The 23,040-nt window shown below is 43.1% G+C and overlaps 1 protein-coding gene across 1 annotated transcript in view; it reads right to left on the reverse strand.

Annotated features, from left to right (window-relative positions):
- Nucleotides 1-986: 986 nt before the first annotated feature.
- LOC124720251 (ankyrin repeat and protein kinase domain-containing protein 1-like) overlaps nt 987-23,040 on the reverse strand; it is a 105,538-nt gene continuing 83,484 nt past the window's right edge. The window contains exons 3-4 of the mRNA XM_047245570.1: nt 12,369-12,509; nt 987-1,527 (exon numbers count right to left, since the gene is read on the reverse strand). Of these exons, the coding sequence (XP_047101526.1) occupies nt 1,047-1,527; nt 12,369-12,509 (622 nt within the window). The 3' untranslated portion in view covers nt 987-1,046. The remainder of the gene's footprint in view (nt 1,528-12,368; nt 12,510-23,040) is intronic.

The following is a 23,040-nucleotide window of genomic DNA, read 5'->3' on the forward strand; positions in this document are numbered from 1 at the left end:
CTTCACCTGTGATGCAACTAGCCATTAGTTCTGCTCTTTTCTCTTCTAGTTTTACTTGTTTCATTGATATAAACATGGGAATGTAGTGCATATTTGGAGCTTATTACAGCTGCAATTGCATCCATGTTACCATCCTTTGCCGGCCGTGGTGGCCGAGCGGTTCTAGGCGCTTCAGTCCGGAACCGCGCGATCGCAGGTTCCAATCCTGCCTCGGGCATGGATGTGTGTCATGTCCTTAGGGTAGTTAGGTTTAAGTAGTTCTAAGTTCTAGGGGACTGATGACCTCAGATATTAAGTCCCATTTGAACCATTAACCATCCTTTCAGTGCTGACATTTGATGAAAATTAATCCCCCATCCCTTAAGGATTCCTAAAGATAATTTTCTCTTGTTTTCATACTTGTTCTTACAGTCGAGAAAAGAGAGCTGAAAAGGCAGTAAATGCTCATCCTCAGGTACTCTCCATCGTCTTCCTGCTCCCACTGTATGAACACTCGAAATGTCAATACTTCTTTGAATGGAGAAATTTGATGGAATCCATTCCCTTCCCCATCATGTCAAGTCATAATTTCAAAAATCCCGTTTCTTGTTCTAACATTAATGAACTCACATATTACAGCATGGCAGTGGCGAGTATAAGGGAAAAGAAAAAGATTCTCCATCCAAAATCCGATCATCAATTTTTACGGACGCTCACATTTCATGAAAGACATCTCTCATTCTCACTCTTAATGTGGTATTAACGGAGTAAATGTTCAAATGGCTCTGAGCACTATGGGACATAACTTCTAAGGTCATCAGTCCCCTACTACCGAAACCTAACTAACCTAAGGACATCACACTCATCCATGCCCGTGGTAGGATTCGAACCTGTGACCACAGCGGTCACGCGATTCCAGACCGTAGCGCCTAGAACCACTTAGCCACCCCGGCCGGCTATTAATGGAGTAGTTACATGCAATATATAATAATGGGTACAAATGAATTATGAGAGAATGTGGTGAACCTTTATTAGTTTTACTCTAGACAGTTGTAGAACTTCAAGCTTCAGTTCAGCAACTGTGCCAGTTGATGGTGGTTGTTCTGCCTGGCGAGATGACGAGGGGTAGCCCCGCTGTCATCTCTCGCCCCCTTGTCAGCTCCCGCTTCCAGCAGTGCAACCGCCGCCTCTTGGTGGTCACCCGCTGCCGCCCAATGTAGTGGCGTCCAACCAGCCTCATGTTTGGCGTTGGGGTCGGCGGCAGACGCCACCAGCAGCCGCACCACATCTGCGCGGTCATTCTTTGCAGCTGAGTGCAGAGGCGTGTTCTGCCAGTCGTTCCTCGCACCCACTTCTGCTCCGCCCTCCACTAGACACCTCACCACCTCTGTGTTCCCCATGGCTGCTGCCCAGTGCAGGGCTGTGTTGCTGTCTTTGTCTGTCGCCCTCACGTCCGCCCCTGCGGCCAGCAGCGACCGCAACGTCTGTACTGCTCCCTCCTTAGCTGCCTGGATCAGCCTCCTGCCCTTCTCCTCTTCAGGAAGGTGCCTGCACAAAACATCATGTTTCTTATTCTTTACTGTAAACACAGACACCATATGAAGAAAAATATCATAGTAGTTTAGGATACACATCTTTGCAGTGACAAGTTAAAAATCTAGAAACTTCCCTTCTATCATACAAAATAGTCTCAAAGTCAGCGTTTAAGGTACAGATGTGTACCAGTACCCAAGTTTTCATTCACTTTCGATTAAAAATTCCTACATACCATCCTGCAACCAATTCAGTTGACACAATCTGTCACAATTCATTTCAAAGAATGAAATCTGTTACAGCAGATTTATTTACTGTTACAGGACCCATAGAAGCTCAGTTGTATGTCATTGACAGTATAATGCTGCCCCTACAGAGCTACGTTTGAGGCATGGAGTATGGTTAGTGCAGTCTGGGTGTATCTAAGCACAATCATTGACCTGGTGGAACAAGAAACGCGATTCATCCAACCAAGAAACACAAATACACTGGCTAATGGTCCAATTTCTATGACCCATGCGACTGCTTCTATTATTGAAGGTGCTGAACACTGTGTGCAGAACAGTGTGTTCCAAAACACTTGTATTTCCACCAGCACTGTACTCTGTCATCAGACCTACCATTGATGACAGCCTATCCTGATATATAGGGGAAGGGTGCTGGTGCAATCCTTCAATGCCAAACTGCATAGTTAGGCGTGATGTGTTTTCTCATCAGCTCTACCATAAATCACACCCTATCCTAATTTACAGGGGGGTGTGGGAGGGGTGGGAGGAACCAGATGGGCGGGATGGGCAGTCCTTCAGCTCCATACTTTATGATGTCCAACATTTTGTCGCTTACATGTGGCTTCACCATCCTTGAATCATTTACGATGGATGTGCACAACAGTAGCATGTGAACAGATGACCTTGCTTTGCTGTTTCCAAGGCCTTTGTTCCCAAGCAACAGGCCATAACTGTGTTTTGTCAATGGATTTCCTTATTTTATGGGCCGAATTGTAACTCGAAAATTTCACATTCGTCTTTACTCTGCTTATATGCTACTACTTTCTATATTACATGTCAATATATATAACGTATTTTAAAACTGCAAATACTTTGTAGTTGACTCAATATCTAAATAGACCTTCCATTAGAGCCACGTTTTCTCACATTCATCTCTACTCTGCTTACATGCGGCTGTGACATGCAGTATAAAAAGTAGTCACATGTAAGCAGAGTAGAGACGAGAAAATGGAAGGTCTATTTAAAAACTGGGTCAACTGTAAAGTATTTGCAGTTTTAAAAGATGGAACCTTCCGTTGCAGCCACATCGCCAACATTACATATTGTGTCACAACAGGGAATTTAGTTTCGTTTATTGCACTGCACTTCTTGTAAGAAAATTATCTCTCATTTTGCTGCATTGTCTTCCAGAGGTTTTCTTTTTATTTTTTTTACTCATTGCTATGTATAGTTTATATTGGAAGTAATTATTTTATAGTCTTTCATGGCTGGGTTGTTTTACATAACATCCTTTATTCATCCCCATAACCATCCGCTACACAGCGCAGGACAAATTATTCGCTCATCCCCCCGCCCCCCTACATTTTATAGAGGACAAGGGGTTGTTTTTAGGCAATACGGTGCGAATTTGTGATTTAGTGTGTTTCAGTGCACTATGCTCCAGCCTCACGGCAGACAGCGGATGGAGGCCGGCTTGCACGTTATGCAGGTGACACAGTCTTGCAACGAGTGTCGGTATGTGTGTACGTGCACGGCAGCCATCAACAGCCAGAATGCAGCATTAGCAAATATACGCAGGCGTGGACCGCATGTGATGCGGTTGCATTAGCCAACTCATTGAGAACATTCTAATAAACATGGCGCCGCATAACCGGCGGATTCAGCAGTGGTCTGCACTATTTAAGGGCATCGGAGTTGGGCGTCTGCATCGGTTTGACCGATTGGCCATTCGGTCGCTGTTATGTCATCGTCATCAGTGACGCCGTCGCTGAGGACCGGCTGGCGGAGGGCGTTGCCCGCTGCTGCACCGGCGACTCCCGGCGTTGTCACGAGCCGCAGTGTCTGCAGTAGCCGAGCTAGGCTGGGCCTCGTGCTGCTAACCTCCTACCGCCTGCGCAATCACTGACCGAGCATGGTGTCACGTTCCCCGAAGTGCGTACATCAGCACGTCTCCAGCACGACACGAGCGGTGGGGCTGAGCTACCGAAAAATGTATTGGAAGAACCAATAATAAAGCGGAAGAGTGCTAAAAACAGCCACCTTGTTCTACCCATCCACGCCCTACAACTCTGACCACGTCACCCGCTCCGGTCATCCTATTACAAGTGGTGTCAGTTGGGCAACCTGCGCATCACACACTCCTGTTACAATTGGTGACAGTAGTGGTCTGCTCCCTAGATTTGGAGGAAATTGTGGCTGGTAATCGACGAGGATATGTGGCACCTGAGAAGGGCAACAATGGATCAGCAACTCCTGCAACACGACAAGTAAGTACCAATTTTTCGTTTGCTGGTTTGTCTGAACCTGTAGCATAGTCCGTCTTCCCTTCCTGTTCTTCTTCCTGGGCTTACTGTAGTCTTGATAAGATAGCTGGTAGTGATGGAGCAGTCTGTGTCAGCTGAGGTGGCTATTCAGCAGCTACTTGAGCGAGTGTCAGAATTAGACATAGAGCTTGCTCAGCCTAGAGAAGTGAACAAGGAACGGTTTCCTGTTAATGCAGTAATTCCCTACACTAATGCTGCGTCTTTGGTCACCCCTTTCTTGGGAAAAGCTGGGGAGGATGTTATGATTTTTTTTTTTTTGAGAACCTTAGCATGGCCGCTAAATTGGGAAATTGGGGTGCAGCAACACTTTTGCATATGGCTAAGTTGAAAGTAACTGGGGATGCTAGAGCATACATTACATGCCATAAAGAAGTAAGGGATGCTCAGACGTTTGAAGTATTCAAAAAAGGGTTGCTCGAAAGGTATCAGTGAAAAATACGTCTAGATATTATCGGGAACAATTGAATAAAATGTATCAAAGGAATGGGGAATCAATAGAATCTTTTATAGATCGAATTCGAAAAATTAATGTTAATACCTATGAGCTAACGGATTCTGATACGGTTAATGAAGCCATTCTGCAGGAAGCTCAGCAGAGGGCACTAGACGCACTTTTGTTGGGAATACAACCCAAAACCTCCCGCAAGATTAGGAAGGAATTCCCTAAGACTCTCAATGAGGCAGTCGGAAGCGCTGTGGCGTTAGAGGAAGTTGAAGCAGTAACAAAGACGCAGGACAGGAAAGCAGTGTTTAATGTAGAAGTAAAATGTTTCAGATGTGGTCTGATGGGACACATTAGATGCAATTGCAAGAAAGTGCAGTGCAGGAAATGCAGACGTTGGGGTCGTCGGGAGCGTAATTGCAATGGGTCCTGGCAGAAACATGATAGGAAACCGCAAGGTGGGCCTCACCCCCCTGAGTTAAACGGGGCAAGGGGTGGTGTGTCCACTGTGCAACACCCCCAGTAAGGATTAATGCTAGTGCAGAATCAGTGGCAGACTTTTTTCTGAACGGCTCGGTGAGGGGCACACCGTGCAAATTTTTATTGGATACTGGGTCTTAGATATCCGTGGGGAGTAGAAATGTACTCGGTAAAGTAGAATTAAAACCATCACGCTGGACGTTAAGTGGCATGTGTGGGGGACAGGTGAAGTCACTCGGATCAGCGGTGTTAAACTTCTGAGTGGAAATGAGGAACTTCCAGGTGAAAGTAGAAGTTCTTCCAGTTGTTGGCAGCAGCTATGATGGCATACTCGGATTGGATTTCCTGGTTGTGCATCACGCAAAAGTTAACCTGGACTGGCGTACAGTAGAACTGGACGGAATACAATTTCGCCTAGGTTCTGCAGCCGAAAAACCATTACTGCTGCACGGAACCGCCCAGACGTCAGGTGGGCCACCTACACTGCGTACAAGGTCCCTTGGGGTTAACTCGTGGGATACTATACCGAAGGGTACAGGGAAAACAATATGGGCAGATGTTGGACCTAGGGTGCTGGTAAATTCGTTGTGTGTCGTTGAACCTTTGCCTGAGAATGAGCTGCTGGATAAAATGAAGTGTTTTACGCGCCGTAGCATGTCCTACGTGCGAGAGATAGAAGGAAAAAAGGTTGTGCCTGTCTATTGATAATTTTGGCCTTGAAGAGGTGCAGTTAGCATGGGATACCATAATAGCGAATCTGGATATAATAGGGGAAGATGAACTGGATAAGGATTTCGCAGCCGATTACACAATGCTGGGGGAGTCTGTCAATCGGTCTGCACTGGGGCTTAAAGTAGCATATTTAGAAGGGCAAGACAGAGAAGTCATGGAGAACCTTTTGACGGAATATAAAGAGTTATTTAATTCTCATGGTCCACTGTCTGCCACACCATTAGTTCAGCATTACATCCCCACTGGGAATGAAGCACCGGTGTATAAACGTCCATATCGTGTTCCAAAAAGTTTACAGCCTGTCATGGAAGAATTTATTAATCAACAGCTTAGGGATGGGATAATAGAAACCAGTAGTAGTCCCTGGTCCGCTCCTGTCGTAATAGTGGGTAAAAAATCACCTGATGGGGGCAAGGCGTATCGTTTTCGTTGTGATTATCGTTTCCTGAATCAAAAAACTATATCGGATGCATACCCAATGCCTAATATCGCTGAAACTCTGGATAATTTTGGTCAGTGTCGGTACTTCACGACCTTGGCTCTTCGAAGCAGGTACCACCAGTTCGAGGTCGCTGCGGAAGGCCGACCAAAGATAGCTTTTTTAACACCTACAGGTCATTTTCAGTATCGGCAAATGCCTTTCGGACTGGAAAATGCTCCAGCAACCTTCCAACGGTTACTAGATAGCGTGTTACGAGGGCTGAAACCTAATCAGTGTATGGTATATTTGGACGGCATAATTGTTTTCTCAAAGGACTTGGAAGAACATGTGCGCCATTTGCGTGAAGTTTTCGTTCGTTCAAATGGCTCTGAGCACCATGGGACTTAACATCTCAGGTCATCAGTCCCCTAGAACTTAGAACTACTTAAACCTAACTAACCTAAGGACATCACATACATCCATGCCTGAGGCAGGATTCGAACCTGTGACCGTAGAGGTTGCGCGGTTCCAGACTGAAGCACCTAGAACCAACCTAACTAACCTAAGGACATCACACACATCCATGCCTCAGGCAGGATTCGAACCTGCGACCGTAGAGGTCGCACGGTTTCAGACTGAAGCACCTAGAACCGCTCGGCAACTAACGGCCAGCTTTTCGATCCTCTGAAAGCAGCACGGTTAACTCTTCATATGGAAAAATGTCATTTTTTGTTGCAAGAAGTCCGTTATTTAGGTCATATTATAGGACAGGAGGGTGTCCACACGGATCCAAAACTTGTAGAGGCGGTAATGAATTTTCCAACACCTACAAAAGTAACAGTTGCAGTTTTATTTAGGTCTCGCCATTTTTTAGAGGAGGTATATTCGAAAATTTGCGGAAATTGCAAAGGCCCCTCATGCAGTTGTTTAAGAAGGGAGCAAAATTTCACTGGTCAGCAGCATGCAAAGAGGCTTTTCAAAAGTTAAAAAAAATTGTTAACAACTAGTCCGGTTTTGGCTTTTCCAGATTTTAGTAAACAGTTTATATTATCTTGTCACACTAGCAATTTTGCTTTGGGTATTCTATTATCTCAGAAAGTAGATGGGCAGGAACACCTGATAGCATATGCTTCCAGACAGCTAAACAATGCAGAAAAAAAATACTCAACAACTGAGAAGGGGTTATTGGCATTAATTTTCGGAATAACCTATTTCCGTTGTTATTCGTATGGACAACGATGATTACTCACCATGCAGCACTTAAGTGGTTGTTAGGGCTTAAAGACCCAACGAGTAGATTAACTAAGTGGGGTTTGCGGCTTAGTGAGTATGATTTTGAGGTGATTCATTGACCGGGTAAATCGCACAGAAACGCGGATTGTCTGAGTCGTAAAGTATGCGCCATGGAATGCACAGGAATAAATGAGAACGAATGGGAGGAAGCACAAACCGTCAACACAGATTGTCAATGATTTACCTCACAGCGACAGTTTGTTGTGGAAGAAGGGATATTGTACCGTAAAACTAGGAACAGTCCACGCATAGTCGTACCAGAAACATTGTGAAGTTAAATTTAAAGGCAAGCACATGGTTCAATGTTTTCTGGTCATTCGGGTCGAAGAGCAACGGAAAGGAGGGTAGCACAAAATTATTGGTGGTCAACGCGTAGGCAAGATGTCGAGCAGTACGTAAAGAATTGCATTCCGCGTGCTCAACAGGCGGAATTGAGTCATCAGAAAATTGTGTTGCAACGACTACCGGAAGTGGATAGACCTTTTCAATTACTTGGCTTCGACGTGTTGGGACTGCTTGTGCAAACACCAGTGGGTAATAGCTATGTGTTAACAATAATAGATCATTTTTCGCGCTATGTGTCTCCGACAGCTATTCTGGACCAGCAAGCCAAAACAGTGGCTCACGCCATAGTACAACAATGGGTACTGAAATTCGGAACACCTGAAATTATAATTACAGATCAAGGGACAAACTTTATGTCCGATTTGATGAGACAGTTATGCAAGTTGTTGCATGTAAAGAAATTGAGAACGAGTGTGTTACCCCCGCAGGCTAATGGTCGGACCGAGAGTGTTCATCGTACAACACAACAATTGGGATACCCTATTGGCGTTTGTAACAGTGGCGTATAACTCAAAAGTGCATGAAAGTACAGGATTGTCTCCGTATGAAGTACTGTTTGGTCAAAAGGTGCCATCTCCGTTTGAATTGCTCAAGACCCCACCAGGAACTGATATTTCGGCTGTTAAGGATTTATCCACAAAGTTGAAAACAATCTGGCGGCAGGTGAAAAAAATGAACACAAAGCGTTAGAGAGACAGGACAAAGTTCACCCAAATATCATGTAGGACAATGGGTGATGATGACTAATCCGTATGTGCCAAAAGGCAAAACGAAAAAATTTGTATCCCGTTATCAAGGTCCTTTCCAGGTGATAGAGATGACATCGCCAGTGAATGTACAATTACAGCTTCCAACTCGCCCTACTATTGTGTATGTGAGCCGAATTAGGCCTTTCAAGGGGAATTTTGAGGAATTTCCTTCTTTGTCTGCAGTAACTTCAAGTGGAGAGAAAGATGAATCTAAGAAATAGAATAAGTAAGGAGTAGATAAACAAGAGAACCAAGTTAATTGTGGAAGTGATCAGACATGCTATTATTCTCTTAGGCCATGCGTAAAAAGTAAGAGCTAATGTGAGTTGTTTTTCTTCTGTTTCTCAGGAGGCATGACGTTCTGGTAAGACCAGCAGTTCCAGCGTCATGGGTTGCGCTGAAGAGGGAAGAGGGAAGGTGTGCACTATTTCTCAGCATAGTTATTCTGTTTTGCTCCTGCAACTTAGCTGAAGCCTTGAAGATACGTCCTACATCAAGTGGTGTGTTGTTCTCATGACAAGTGGATGTAATTATGTCCGGACAACAGTGAACCTTAAGGGTGGCCTGTAATATTTGGGCGGTTGAAGACAAAATCTGTAAATTAGAGGATACATTTAATGAACTTCATTCCATTGTGGGTAATCAGTCAAGGTTTAATGACAAACAGGTGGAATATCAGCTACTACGATCAGCTTTTGCACGCTTACAAGCTAAGTTGCGGGATCTGCAGGATTAATCCCGCATGTCTGTAGGAAAAGAGGATGGTTAGACGCAGGTGGTCATATCCTAAAAACTGTTTTTGGGACCGCTGATGCAGAAGATATTAAAGGTATTAATGAAACGCTATGGCAGGTACAGTATAATGTGAATAGCAACCAGGGAATGCTAGATCTTCACACAACCCAATTAGAAAGTTTGGAGAAAGATGTAGTTAATAATACGCGCCAATTGCGAGCTTTGGCCGCGACCTTGATGTCCCACATTACGGCCACAGCCGTTACAACCAATCATGACTTGGGTATAATCAAGTACCGGTTGGATAACATCGATTCACAGCTGATAATAGCTAAGCTGCTCCGTTTTCTTGCTGACAGTATTACGGAAGCACCCATAGAAGCCACAGAAGTACAGGAGGCTTTGTTGCACGTAATGCGTGGGCACTTAACCCCGGTACTGTTACCTTCGGAACAACTTCGGGAAGGATTACGGAAAGTTCAATCAGAATTGCCCGCATCCCTGGAGCTGCTGACAACATTACCAGATGAACACTTATCTCTGTACTACAAAATGGCCACTGTTACCAGTATGCGGACGGGTACCCTGCTGAGAATTCATATCATAATACTATTAACACGTAAGGATTGTAAATTTGAATGTTACGCCTTGCATATGTATCCAGTGAAGTGGGAAATTTTGCAGAAATTCGTACAATTAACTGTACTGGAAATACTGGCAGTGGCACGTAACAGACAAGCTCATGCATTTCTCACTGCAGAAGACTTGCTGCGTTGTCGAACAGGTCCAGTTACCATATGCCCTGCGAAATTGTTACACACTGTTCCCAAACCTTTTGAGTATTCCGCTCTCAAGATCCAGTCGCGGAGTGCCCTAAGGAAATTATAGCAGGCACGGTGCAGTTCTTTCAGCAAGTGGGTCCACGTTGGGTATTTTCAGTAATGGAAAACACAGTCGTTATTTGCGTTTGTTACGAGGAGGGTAAGCAAGGGAGTACGCAAAGAATAGAATTGCAGGGGTAGGGACTGTTAATTAACGGCACACAGTGTGACATTTTAGGGCCAACTATTTGTTTACCAGCCGTGATTACTGGAGCTACAATCATGAACATAACACGCACATTGGTCTATGTACCCGACCAACCGGTGCAATTCGACACGAAAGAAAATCTCACTCTTTTGAATAGCACATTAGACCCGACTTTGCTCGCCTCTTTGGACTGGATGCTAGCAGCTCAGGAAGGACATATAACTATGGAACATCTTTTTCAATGAGTGCATGAGTACCGTATTGAGCATAAGCAATGCTTACTAGTTACTGGATCATCAACCACCGCCACCTGTTTTTTGTCTTTGTCGTAGGATTAATGTACTATCGGCTCAAGAGGAAGGTAGCCCAAATCCCACCCCTTCCAACCTTTAACCTAAGGGTCCAAACAAAATCACTGAACAGTTGTGAGGCACTGCAGTAGGACACTGAGCAATGTTTATGAACAAAGATTAGACTGAGGATAGAAGTGAATGAACACAGTGTAAATAGTGAACTGTAGTTGTTTTGACTTTTTGGTTGAATTCGGGGGCGAATTCTTTTCGAACGAGGGAGGAATTGTAGAGGACAAGGGGTTGTTTTTAGGAAATATGGTGAGAAATTGTGATTTTGTGTGTTTCAGTGGACAATGCGCCAGCCTCACGGCAGACGGTGGACAAAGACTGGCTGGGGCATTATGCAGATGACACAGTTTTGCAATGAGTGTCGGTATTTGTGTATGTCGGTATGTGTGTACGTGCGCGGCAGCCATCAACAGCAAGAACGCAGCATTAGCAGAATTACGCAGGTGCGGGCCGCTTGTGGCGCGGTTGCATTAGCCAACTCATCGAGAACCTTCTAATAAACATGCCACGGTGTAACTGGCAGATTCAGCAGTGGTCTGCACTATTTAAGGGCATCAGAGGTGGGCGTCGGCATCGGTTTGACCGACTCGGCGTTCGGTCGCTGTTACGTCGTCGTCATCAGTGACGCCGTCGCCGAGGACCGGCTGGCGGAGGGCGCTGCCCGCTGCTGCACCGGCGTCGTCACGAGCCGCAGTGTCTGCAGTAGGCGAGCTGGGCCAGGCCTCATGCTGCTAACTTCCTACCGCCTGTGCAGCCGCTGACCGAGCGCGGCACCCCCGTTCCCCAGGCTGCGCACATCAGCACATCTCCAGCACGACACGAGCGGTGGGGCTGAGCTAGCGGAAAATGTATTGGAAGAACCAACAATAAAGAGGAAGAGTGCTAAAAACAGCCACCTTCTTCTACCCAGCCACGCCCTAGAACCCCGACCACGTCACCCGCTCCGGCCGTCCTATTACAATTTTCATTTCTGCCTCTTATTACAAGCGTTTGTACATACTCATTCGCAACACGAATTTGCTTCCTAATCTGATTTCCTTACGACCTTTATGGACTTCTTCACTCGCCTTTTAATAATTTTTGTAATTCGGTTTAGTTCTCCTCCAACTACTTTACTTCCTTGTCTCATTACTTCATCACTTTTTTCGGTTGAAGATAATCTGTTGTGGTTGCATACTACAAGTTTTCTTCAGTCTTTACCCTGATGTTTTTGTTCTGCATAGATCTTCTGTTCTTAAGCCGTATATCTCATCCTGAGACTGTTTTCTCGTTTGCTTTCCATCTGATTCTGTGTGCACCTTTACTAATTTCGATATTAGTATGTATTACAGAATGAAACATCTCATCCAAAACAATATATACATATTCTTTAATACCATAGAACATGTTTTTTGGTATGAACATTGCTTTGTCATCTTACATTTAAAAATATCTGCATTTTTGCAAGCTTATCCTCACAGTGTTTTATGAATATACACACATTCTTTGGGAAAAGAAATGGTTTATGGCACTTATCCTGGAATGAACATAACTCTCTCTGTGAGTCCAGAGAAGTTAGTCAGTCTATCTTATGCACCCACAGTTAAACACTCACACGTGTTAATCCTGCTGTATTAAAAAATGGAAATATGACATTCTTTTACATAGTACTTGGTTAATTTCCAATTAAGTGGCACTATGAGTGTGCAAACTGTGAATGTGTAGGAACACAACTCACCGCATGAGAGAGACAGTCGTGTCATCAAGTGGAAGATTCTGGTGGGGAGCAGTGTGGAACACAGCTGTGATAGGTGTCTGCCCTTGGTCGCTGTGGGGCTGAGTGCTGGTGGTGGGCTCGCTCTCTGTAGTCGCTGTCACGCTGCACAGAGAGACACTACATGGGTGAGTGAACTCACATTGGAGTTAGGGGGTGTTTACTATAGGCAGAACAGCTGAGGTATAGTCTACTAAAATAACAGAAGACACACTGCTAACAAGAACAGTTTGTTAGTTAATATGAACGACTTAACATTGAATTAATCAGTTTCTGCAATACTTCTCTTCATTACCTGTAAACATAGGGTAGCATGGCAAACAACAAGTTATTACAAATAAAGCACAATTTATGGTACATGCATGAGTCAACAATATTGCTGGTCCAACATGAGAATTATTGTACAGAACAGTTCTAATACGTCACTACAGCAGCAATTGCACACATATATAATCATTAGGTGGAGTTGAGAGCGTTTGCAGTCATGTGTTAGGTAGTGGGCTCTAAGATGCTTAAACAGTGAACAAACTGCACTTCTGTAAAGACTCATGAAATAATGATTCGATCACAAACGTAATTAAAACCTTGATCACTGTCATGTTTGCCTTTGAGGAGATTTGTAACCTATAGTCTGTGCAAGATGAATAATAATCACTGAAGGAAATGTGTATAAAGAGATTGACATACATAATAGGTATATAAACACACACACAGAGAGAGAGAGAGAGAGAGAGAGAGAGAGCAACCTTAATGTGGTAAGTTGGGATATCAACTTACTATAGAAACAACATGAAGTGTTTCACGGTCATACACAAAATGTAAATGAGAAGTTGTATGATAAATTGACACCATGACTAGCAGATGTTCAACTACTCCATAATAGTGCGTGAAGCACGAGTAAATGAAGAACATGACGGTCAGGAATTGTAAGAAGTAGCCTAAAAAAGTTATGAGGAGTAATTTCAGCATTTACTTTTGTGTAAAGCAGGTAGAACTATAAGAAAACTAGCGTCAGAAGCTGGTGGTCTGTCATCAGCATTGCTGACTCTCGATCACGAGGCTCCAGGCTCATTTCTCAGGGACTTTCCTGGAGATTTTCTCCGCTCAAGACTGGGTGTGTATGCTGGCCTCTTCACCATTTCATCACCATGAAAATCACAAAACTGGTGTCACATAACAAGACTGCGCCAGGTGGTTGAACATCACAGATGGAGTCTCATGGCCACTACTGCCATACACATATTTTTGAAAACACAGCAGTGGTGAATTTTCATGTTAAATTACATTTTAAAAAAGAGAGACTGGAGTGAGGAGTTTCCAGTACAAGTTACAACTAAAATGACAAATGGCAGTAGTGTAAGCAGTTTTATCTCAAAGACTGTATTAACATATATACTCTAATATTTGTCAAGTGAAGGTAATAGACTAGTATGTATCTGTGAACCAATGTGTAACAGAGAATCTTCTTCTTCTTCTTCTTGTGTTACGGCTTCTGTAGGACCATGGGTAGCCCTTCGTGGACTGCATTTTCCTCTTCTTCTCCCAGAACCTCTTCATTCTTTCTCTTCCTCTCTCTCGCTCTTCTTCCGAGGTCTTCAGTGTCTGTTTCTCCTGTCGGCTCCACTGGTGACACTGTAATCTTTTCCTGTATTCTTCTCTGTCACTGATCTCCGGCATATTGGTCGGTGTATATTTGTTCCTTCAATTTTCCTTTCCTTCGACCTTGATCCCCAATTCCTACCTGTCCTTCCGAAGTTCAACAACCCACTTGGTGCCTGTCTTTCCCCTTGTCATCCCTGTTGTTTCCCACACTCTCTCTCTATCATTCTGTCCATACTCATCCTAACCACAGGTCCAGCAAACCTAGCCCTTTTGAGTCTGATTTCCTGGGATATTGTCCTCATGTTTCGGTACAATTCTTCCCTATGTCTATGCATCCACCTCTCTCCACCTCTTTTGGAACCTAGTATTTTTCTCAGTATTTTTCTCTCTTCTTTCTCTAGTTATTCTGCCCCATTTCTTCCTAGTGTCATCGTCTCAGCAGCATATAATACTGCATTCCTCACTGTTGCCTTGTAGTGACTTATCTTTGCCTCTGTGGCTATATTCTTTTTACTGTATATCTCTCTCTTCATGCAGAAGGCTGACCTCATCTTCTTTATTTTCTCTGTTATTCCCTCCTTGCTCCTGTTCCTTCCTGTTATAAATTCTCCCAGGTATTTAAATTTGTCCATCATTTGCACAGTGGCTCCTGGTGTTTCCCAGTCTGCAGTGGTATTTAATGTCTTTGTCTTGTTATAGGCGATCCTCAGTCCCACCGTCCTGGCTACCTTACTTAAGTTGTCGAGTTGTGTCTTTGTGTCTTCTTCTGTCGCAGTTACTACTGCTATGTCATCTGCATAGGCTAGGCAATCCACTTGAGCCCTGTTGTCCTTTTTGTCCCCCACATGGGTCTTTCGTATACCCTTTTCCTCGTTTATTGCTCTCCACTGCCTGATCACTTCGTACAGTGCTATACTGAACAACAATGGTGACAATCCATCTCCGTTTGACAACAGTCTTGATCTCAAATTCTTCCGACAGTGCTCCTCTGAATCTCACCATTGCTTTTGTGTCTGTCAGAATTTCTTTTATGATTTCTTGTGTAGTTCCATCAAGTCCTCTGTTCTTCAGGATCCTAACAAGAGTGTCTGTCGATGGAGTCATATGCCTTTGTGAAGTCCACGAAGGTTATTACTGTCTTTTTGTTTTTTAAGTTCTGTCAGTTGCTTCAGGATAAATAACTGTTCTATACAACCTCTTCCCTTCCAAAATACCGCTTGCTAGTCGCCAACTGTACTTTCAACCTGTTCTTCTACTTTCTTGAGCAATAGCACCTTGTATCCGACCTCTAGTAGCGATATTATTCAGTAGTTGTTTGCATCTCTCTTGTCCCCCTTCTTATGTATTGGTACTACAATTGCATTCTTCCATCCTTCTGGCAACTTCTTTGTTCTCCAGGTCTGGTGAATTATGTTGGTCATGTTGTGTATTGCTTTGTTGCCTCCCCACTTTATCATCTCGGCTGCTATACCATCTTCACCAGTTGCCTTATTACTGCCTTATTACTGTTTAGATCGTTTATGGCATGTGCGACTTCATCCCTGATTGGGGGGCATAGCTCTCTCTCTTCTGTGTCAGTCCCCAGTTCCAGCTCTTCTTTAGGTGGTTCACAGTTCAGCAGGTCATGAAAGTACTCTGCAAAAATCCGACAGTTCTCCTTCGCTCTAACAGCCAGCTCCCCTTTCTCATCTCTTATAAACAGTTCTCTGCCCTTGTATCCAACCAGACTCATTTCGAATTTCCTGAAAAAGTGTCTGCTGTTGTTTTTCCTAAAGTTGGTCTCAATCTCGTCCAGTTCCTGCTTCATCTTCTGTCTTCTGATCCATCTTATTGTTTGGACTGCTTCCTGTCTTGCTCCTAAGAAAACTTCCTGCTAGTCTCTACCGCTTCCTCACAGTCCTTGTTCCACCACCATTGCTTCCGTTTCTTTTCTTCCTTTACCCATGGTTCTGCCTGTTTCACCATATTTCTGTTCATGTCGTCCCATTCATTGAATGATTCAATTCCTTCCTCATATCTGGATCGATTGTGTCTTAATTTGTCTCTCTCTACCTTTATGTTTTCTGTTCTTCTATTCGTCTGTGGCAGTCTGTACCTGTTTGGAATCCAAAGCCACTTAACTTCTGTAAGATAGTGATCCGATTCTATTCTTGTGTTCTTCCTGACCTTTGTGTTCATGACAGAATTTGTCCAGCTGATCGCTATGTGGTCAATTTGGAATTCCCCAAGGCGAGCGCATTTGTTTGCCCATGTCCTTTTCTTACACGGTTTGGCCCTGAAGTGTGTTGTCATCAATCTCATTTTGTGTTCTCGACACAGTTCAGTTAGTCTTTCTCCATTTTTGTTTGTCTGCTGGTGTGCAGGGTACTCGCCCAGTACTCGTTTATGTTGCTTCTCTCTTCTGATCTGTGGATTATAATCTCCTACGAGTATCTTTACATGTCTCTATGGTATGTTTTTCAATGTATCATCTAGCTCTTCCTGGAAACTATCTGCAAATTTCTTGTCTTTCCTGTTCTTGTCATTTGCAGGTGCATGCCCCTTTATTATTGTATACTTTTTGTTCCCTGCTTGAAATGTCAGTGTTGGTATCCTTTCTGACCTGCTCTTCATTTCAGTTATGCCATCCTCGTATCTCTTGTCTACTATGAACCCTGTACCAAAGCATCTAGGTGCAAGTCTTTCCTTTCCCACTTTAACTCCTGGTTTGCCCTTCAGTATTATGAAGCCTTCTGGCTCCACTGTATCTTCGTCAGTGTATCTTGTTTCTTCTATCACTAATATTCCAATGCTTCTCTCTTTCATCTCATCTATTACCTGTTTAAGTTTACCAGTCTTAATCATTGTCTGTACATTTATGGTTCCAATTCTGAAAGTCTTTTTAGTTTTAATCTTCTTTGAGGTTCTTGGGAGCTCCGACTCTTCCCTTATGCACTTTCTGACATGTCCCCCAGAATCCGAATGCCTGCTTGCGTCGACCTTGGTCAACGGGGGATTGTACCACTGGGGTAATCTCAATTTCACAGTGCGACCCATTCCATGAGCTAAAAAAATTTTTTTTGGTGGGACGGCTCATGTCCATCCAGTTATACGACTGAAGTTGTTAGCCTCAGAAGATGTGTTCAGGCCGCCCCTGACATGGGGAGACAGACACCTTTGGTAGCCGCCCCTAACATGGAGTACAGCCACCACCTGATATGTTTCAGTGGCTCTCCCACTCTCTCCGCCGTTGGGAAGCGACCTTCCTCTTCTGCCTTCGAGGCCGTTGGCCGGGCTTCGCCCTAACTGGGTGCTACCATCCGGAGCCAAATGGACTCAGTTTTTTTTTTTTATGAGGTTGTTACTCCTCCCCCTCCTCCTTCCCCATGACTTGCGAGATTGGGCCCTGGGCTTGGGACCAGCAATGGCAGGTTTGTAACAGAGAATATAAATATCTTCAACATTTCGCGGCCCTGTCAGCAACTGTATAAATATTAATGGACAAACGGTAGTTACCGTTATTCTGAAGAAGGCTGGGTTATCATGACTGAAATCCAGGTAAATTCTAGGTAAACGGTGCAACTGAGGTTTTGATTATTAAAATTAAAATTAATAACAGAGAATAGTTTGATCTAAATGTCTCATTCATATTGAGGCTGTTAGAGACATACGAGTGGCTCCAATAGATGGAATAAGGAAGATCAACAGTAATGCTCAGGTAGAAGGAAATGTGGTGGCATTCAGTGAACAGCCTTCAGAAACGATATAGCGAATTTCAAGCAAGAATTTGGGGAGTGGTGGAGGAAGGGGTTTGAGATTTGTTGCCTGCATCTCCAGGTTTCAGTACAGTGTGATAACCAGTACAGGTTGGCCATTTGTGAGTAGTAGGAAGGAGCATATCAAAGTACAATACAATATCTGGACCACAGCTGGACAGAGAGGAGAAGGAAATGTGGAGGAAAAGCCCAGTATCAAGTCGGTTAGTTGTCTTGTGGTGAGGGCACAGGATGTTTGAGGTGTCAGCACCTACACCCTACTATTCCTCTGCAAACAGAATCTTGTTTTCTGAATATCATGCATACACAACTTGACTCAGAACAATACCCATCTCTTTGAAGCCTGGCATAATTCAGTCGATGTTCCTTAAGGTTATATTAAATTGCGCCTGTACGAGTTGGGATGTAAAATAAAATTACTATGGAAATTACTGGAATATTGCATCGAGTACTAAGGAAATGGAAGTAATTATGCAGCACACAACCCTGTAGTACTGTCCTGCACAGTAGCTAATGCAAGCTGGGTTGGTGTGAAAGCATCACCAGTTTTTCATTATGCTGACTGACACATTGCACTACTAATTACATGTTTTCCCTTGTGGAACGATGAGATTTATTATCCTTCAGTGCGATCATCAATACTAATGCAAGGCTGACCACTTGTGTTGGTACGCCAGGAGAAGCTTGTGAAAGCTGGGACTGCCACGTGCTCTGTTGCTGGTGTGTGCAGAGGTCCTTCTGTCAGTGGTAAGGTGTCATTCCCTGTATACTTACTGTGAATCGTGAACATGGGGCTGACATTGTAACAGTGATGTGCTTGACATCATATAGAAATTTTGATAAGTCATCATTTACAGCATTGAGTATTTCCAATGCTTTGCTACTCCCCTAGATACGTTCCACAGCATACTACAATTTTCTGAAGAAGGTAGAGAGTGACATACTTCTTCCTCAAAATGGTTCAAATGCCTCTGAGCACTATGGGACTCAACTTCTGAGGTCATTAGTCCCCTAGAACTTAGAACTAGTTAAACCTAACTAACCTAAGGACATCACACACATCCATGCCCGAGGCAGGATTCGAACCTGCGACCGTAGCGGTCTCGCGGTTCCAGACCGCAGCGCCTACAACAGCACGGTCACTTCTTCCTCATTGTCACTTATTTTTAGACAGTAATATGTCTTTATAGCTATGTTACTGTCAGAAGCAGCAGTGCCATCAAATAAGTAAACGCTACAGTAGACAGTGGTAGTATAATCTGTACATCATGCCAAACAAGGCCTGAGCAGTCCCCTGTCTGGTTACAAACTGCATATGTGAGTGAGTCTATTTCTGTGCTGTGTGCCCAGAGCAAGAATGCCAAATACAGGAGACACTTCAACAACTCCATTGTTTAGATACTTTCCATAATGATGTGGTTTGCATGCAATATAACAGAACTCTTGATTCCAAATAAGGATGGTTTGATTAAAGGTTAAACCAATGAATGAAGGTACTGTAAAATTGGCTTTTCCATATATTTTCAGCTAACTTAATTGCTAATAATGGTTTAGAGATTCCATGAACCTGCTGTGAGAAGGTAAAGAAAGCATTGTCAGCTATCAGCACACAGCTATCAGTGAAGGTGTATTATATAGCAGAGACATATCTAAGGAAACGGAATGGTATAAACACTTTCGGCTTGCAACCACAAACACACACACACACACACACACACATGCGCATACATATATGTATATACACATGCACACAGGTGCGCGCTCGCGAACACACACACTCACACACACACAAACACACACACACAGATGGGAATATTTTCCCCCATTACATATGTAGGTTGGGCATTTAATTTTGTTGGCAAGACTGATTTTTCACTCCAAAACTTATCGTTTACTTGTGGGAGTCATTGTTTTGAAGACTATATTGTTGAGTTTGTTCATGCAGAAGATTTGATCAATTTCATGGTAGTAAAAAATCATGAAATTTATAATAATTCTTTATGGTTTATATATCACTTTAAAGTGCATAACTTCTTCTTCTTTTTGGTATATTTTTAGAAGCAAACAATTTAAGGATGATAAATATACAAACATTTATATAACCTAACCCAAAATGTGTAACATGAGTTACCAAATGCCAATGTTTTTAAGATTTTCACAAAATACATTAATGTATAGAAACTTATATGCCATGCTGTCCTTCACAGAAGTGTACCTGATAATTTAGTATCTCAAATAAATTGCCTCCTGGAAGCCTTCTCCTGGTATAGGATATTTAATTTATGTAACGTGAGTTACCATTATTTATGTAATGTGAGTTCCCATAATTTTTGTAGGATTAGTTATAATTTAAAGCAGTCAGATTTGTTCTTAATTATATGCAACACAACTAACAATATATTTCACATATTTAATGTATATTTATCTCCATATGACACATAAAATTCCGTAGGGAATAGCTATTTCTACTTTACAACAATTTCCAATTTTTGCAGAATGCCTTTAAGATGAGAAGGCAGAAATTGAAAGATGAAGGCAGTTATGAAGAGTATAAAATCAAACAAAAGGGAACTATGAAAAAATTCAGGAAAAAGAAGCAGGAACAGGAAAAATGTTTGAGTAAAAGAGAACAAGAAAGGATTTCTGCAGACAGGAAACAGAATGCTATCGAGAAATAGTTGCCAAGTACAGGAAACGGCTAAAGAAATCAACTTCAGTTACACCAAGTAGTTCTGCCTCTCTGCCGTATAAAAATAGGTCTTCACTGGGAAAAGCCATATCAAAAGTGAGATGTATACTTCCAGCATCACCCAGAAAAAAAAATATGTTATTAGAACGTTGTATCATACGTCTGTTGAACCTTTAGAAGTAGAAAGAATCTCTAAACAAAAAATAAGTGATGAAATAATAAGTGCAGTGAGCAAATTCTATGAAAGGTATGACATTAGCAGACAGGCCCCTCGATACAAAGACGTTGTGAATGTAAAAGAGTAGAAAGGTAATACCTAAGTACACCAGTAACTAGCCAGAATTTTTTATATGTGCAGAGCCTACAGCCAATTGTTGGTTGAGAAAGTGCATGAAATGTAAAGATTTATTGGCAGTTAAACTTCTTGGTTTATGTACTGGTGTACAAGAGTAAGGTGCAAAATGGTATGTGTGGCAGGAGAGTGATGGCAGAATTTTGAAAGTATAGGAAGAAGTAATATTACACAATCTTACTGATCACATTCTTACCATGGGACCTAAATTTTTAGAGCACTGCTACTTTAAGAGAACTACCAGATTGATAAGGTATCACTGCCTTCTGCGATGCTAACTGCCATGATGCAAATCGATTTTTCTGACAATTTTACATGTGTAAGTCAAGATGAAATTCAAAGTGCACATTGGCAGCAGAATCAAATTAGTATTTTTACTACCATTATTTGGCATTCAGGTACTCTCACCCTTCATGTTGGTATCTGGTAATCTGGACCACACAAAAAACACTGTCATTCCCGATGTTGATAGACTTCTTGAAGAACTACCAAAAAATATTAGAGAAGTTACAATCTGGTCAGATGGTCCTGCTTCCCAGTTTAAAAACAGATATATCGCAAAGGCTATAAAAATTCTAAGTAAGAGTCATACCAAAAGAATTACATGGAAGTACTCTGCAACTTCTCATGGGAAGGGTCCAGTGGGTTGAATAGGTGGGGCTGTCAAACGCCAAGACAGGTCTGGTGTGAAAAACAGGAAATGTATTGTAAACAACGCAACAGAATTTGTAAAAGCATTGTTGCATTCTTCTTCTAATGCGACAGCAGTTCTTATGGGTGAAGAAGACTTTAGCCAAAGAAGCAAAAAACTACATCTCTCGGCCTTAACCCTTTTAGTGCCAAATACGATCTGATCGTGATCCAGATTTTTGGCGAAAAATGCCAGTAGCGATCTGATCGTGATGCCTTTCTCATTCATTTTTTCCCGCTTGAAGGCAAAGTTGTTGGTATTTCCTAGCGAATGAGAAAGGCTTCACGATCAGATCGTTACTGGCATTTTTCGCCGAAAATCTGGATCACGATCAGATCGTATTTGGCACTAAAAGGGTTAATCAAGAACTGCAAGCCTTTCTTGAACATTTCTAAAATTTATCACTTGGAAGTCTATAATAATGAAGTTGTAGGAGACACCACTTCATCAGCTGCAGAGGAAAACACTAACAGAACAGAAAAATCACTAGATGTACAAGTAGATGACTGGGTGGTGGTAAAATATGACAATTCATATTTTCCTGGTAATGTTACTAAAATTGAAAATGATGAGTTAAAGGTTGATGTTATGATGAAAGATGGGAAGTCTAGGAAGTGGCCTGAAATTAAAGGTGAGATATACGAGGTGCATTCAAGTTCTAAGGCCTCCAATTTTTTTCTAATTAACTTCTCACCCGAAATCGATGAAACTGGCGTTACTTCTCGACGTAATCGCCCTGCAGACGTACACATTTTTCACAACGCTGACGCCATGATTCCATGGCAGCGGCGAAGGCTTCTTTAGGAGTATGTTTTGACCACTGGAAAATCACCAAGGCAACAGCAGCACGGATGGTGAATGTGCGGCCATGGAGAGTGTCTTTCATTGTTGGAAAAAGTCAAAAGTCACTAGGAGCCGGGTCAGGTGAGTAGGGAGCATGAGGAATCACTTCAAAGTTGTTATCACGAAGAAACTGTTGCGTAACGTTAGCTCGATGTGCGGGTGCGTTGTCTCGGTGAAACAGCACACGCGCAGCCCTTCCCGGACGTTTTTGTTGCAGTGCAGGAAGGAATTTGTTCTTCAAAACATTTTCGTAGGATGCACCTGTTACCGTAGTGCCCTTTGGAACGCAATGGGTAAGGATTACGCCCTCGCTGTCCCAGAACATGGACACCATCATTTTTTCAGCACTGGCGGTTACCCGAAATTTTTTTGGTGGCGGTGAATCTGTGTGCTTCCATTGAGCTGACTGGCACTTTGTTTCTGGATTGAAAAATGGCATCCACGTCTCATCCATTGTCACAACCGACGAAAAGAAAGTCCCATTCGTGCTGTCGTTGGGCGTCAGCATTGCTTGGCCACGTGCCACACGGGCAGCCGTGTGGTCGTCCGTCAGCATTCGTGGCAACCACCTGGATGACACTTTTCGCATTTTCAGGTCGTCATGCAGGATTGTGTGCACAGAACCCACAGAAATGCCAACTCTGGAGGCGATCTGTTCAACAGTCATTCGTCGATCCCCCAAAACAATTCTCTCCACTTTCTCG

This window comes from Schistocerca piceifrons, chromosome 11 (genome assembly GCF_021461385.2).
Source record: "Schistocerca piceifrons isolate TAMUIC-IGC-003096 chromosome 11, iqSchPice1.1, whole genome shotgun sequence".
Taxonomy (NCBI): Eukaryota; Metazoa; Arthropoda; class Insecta; order Orthoptera; family Acrididae; genus Schistocerca; species Schistocerca piceifrons.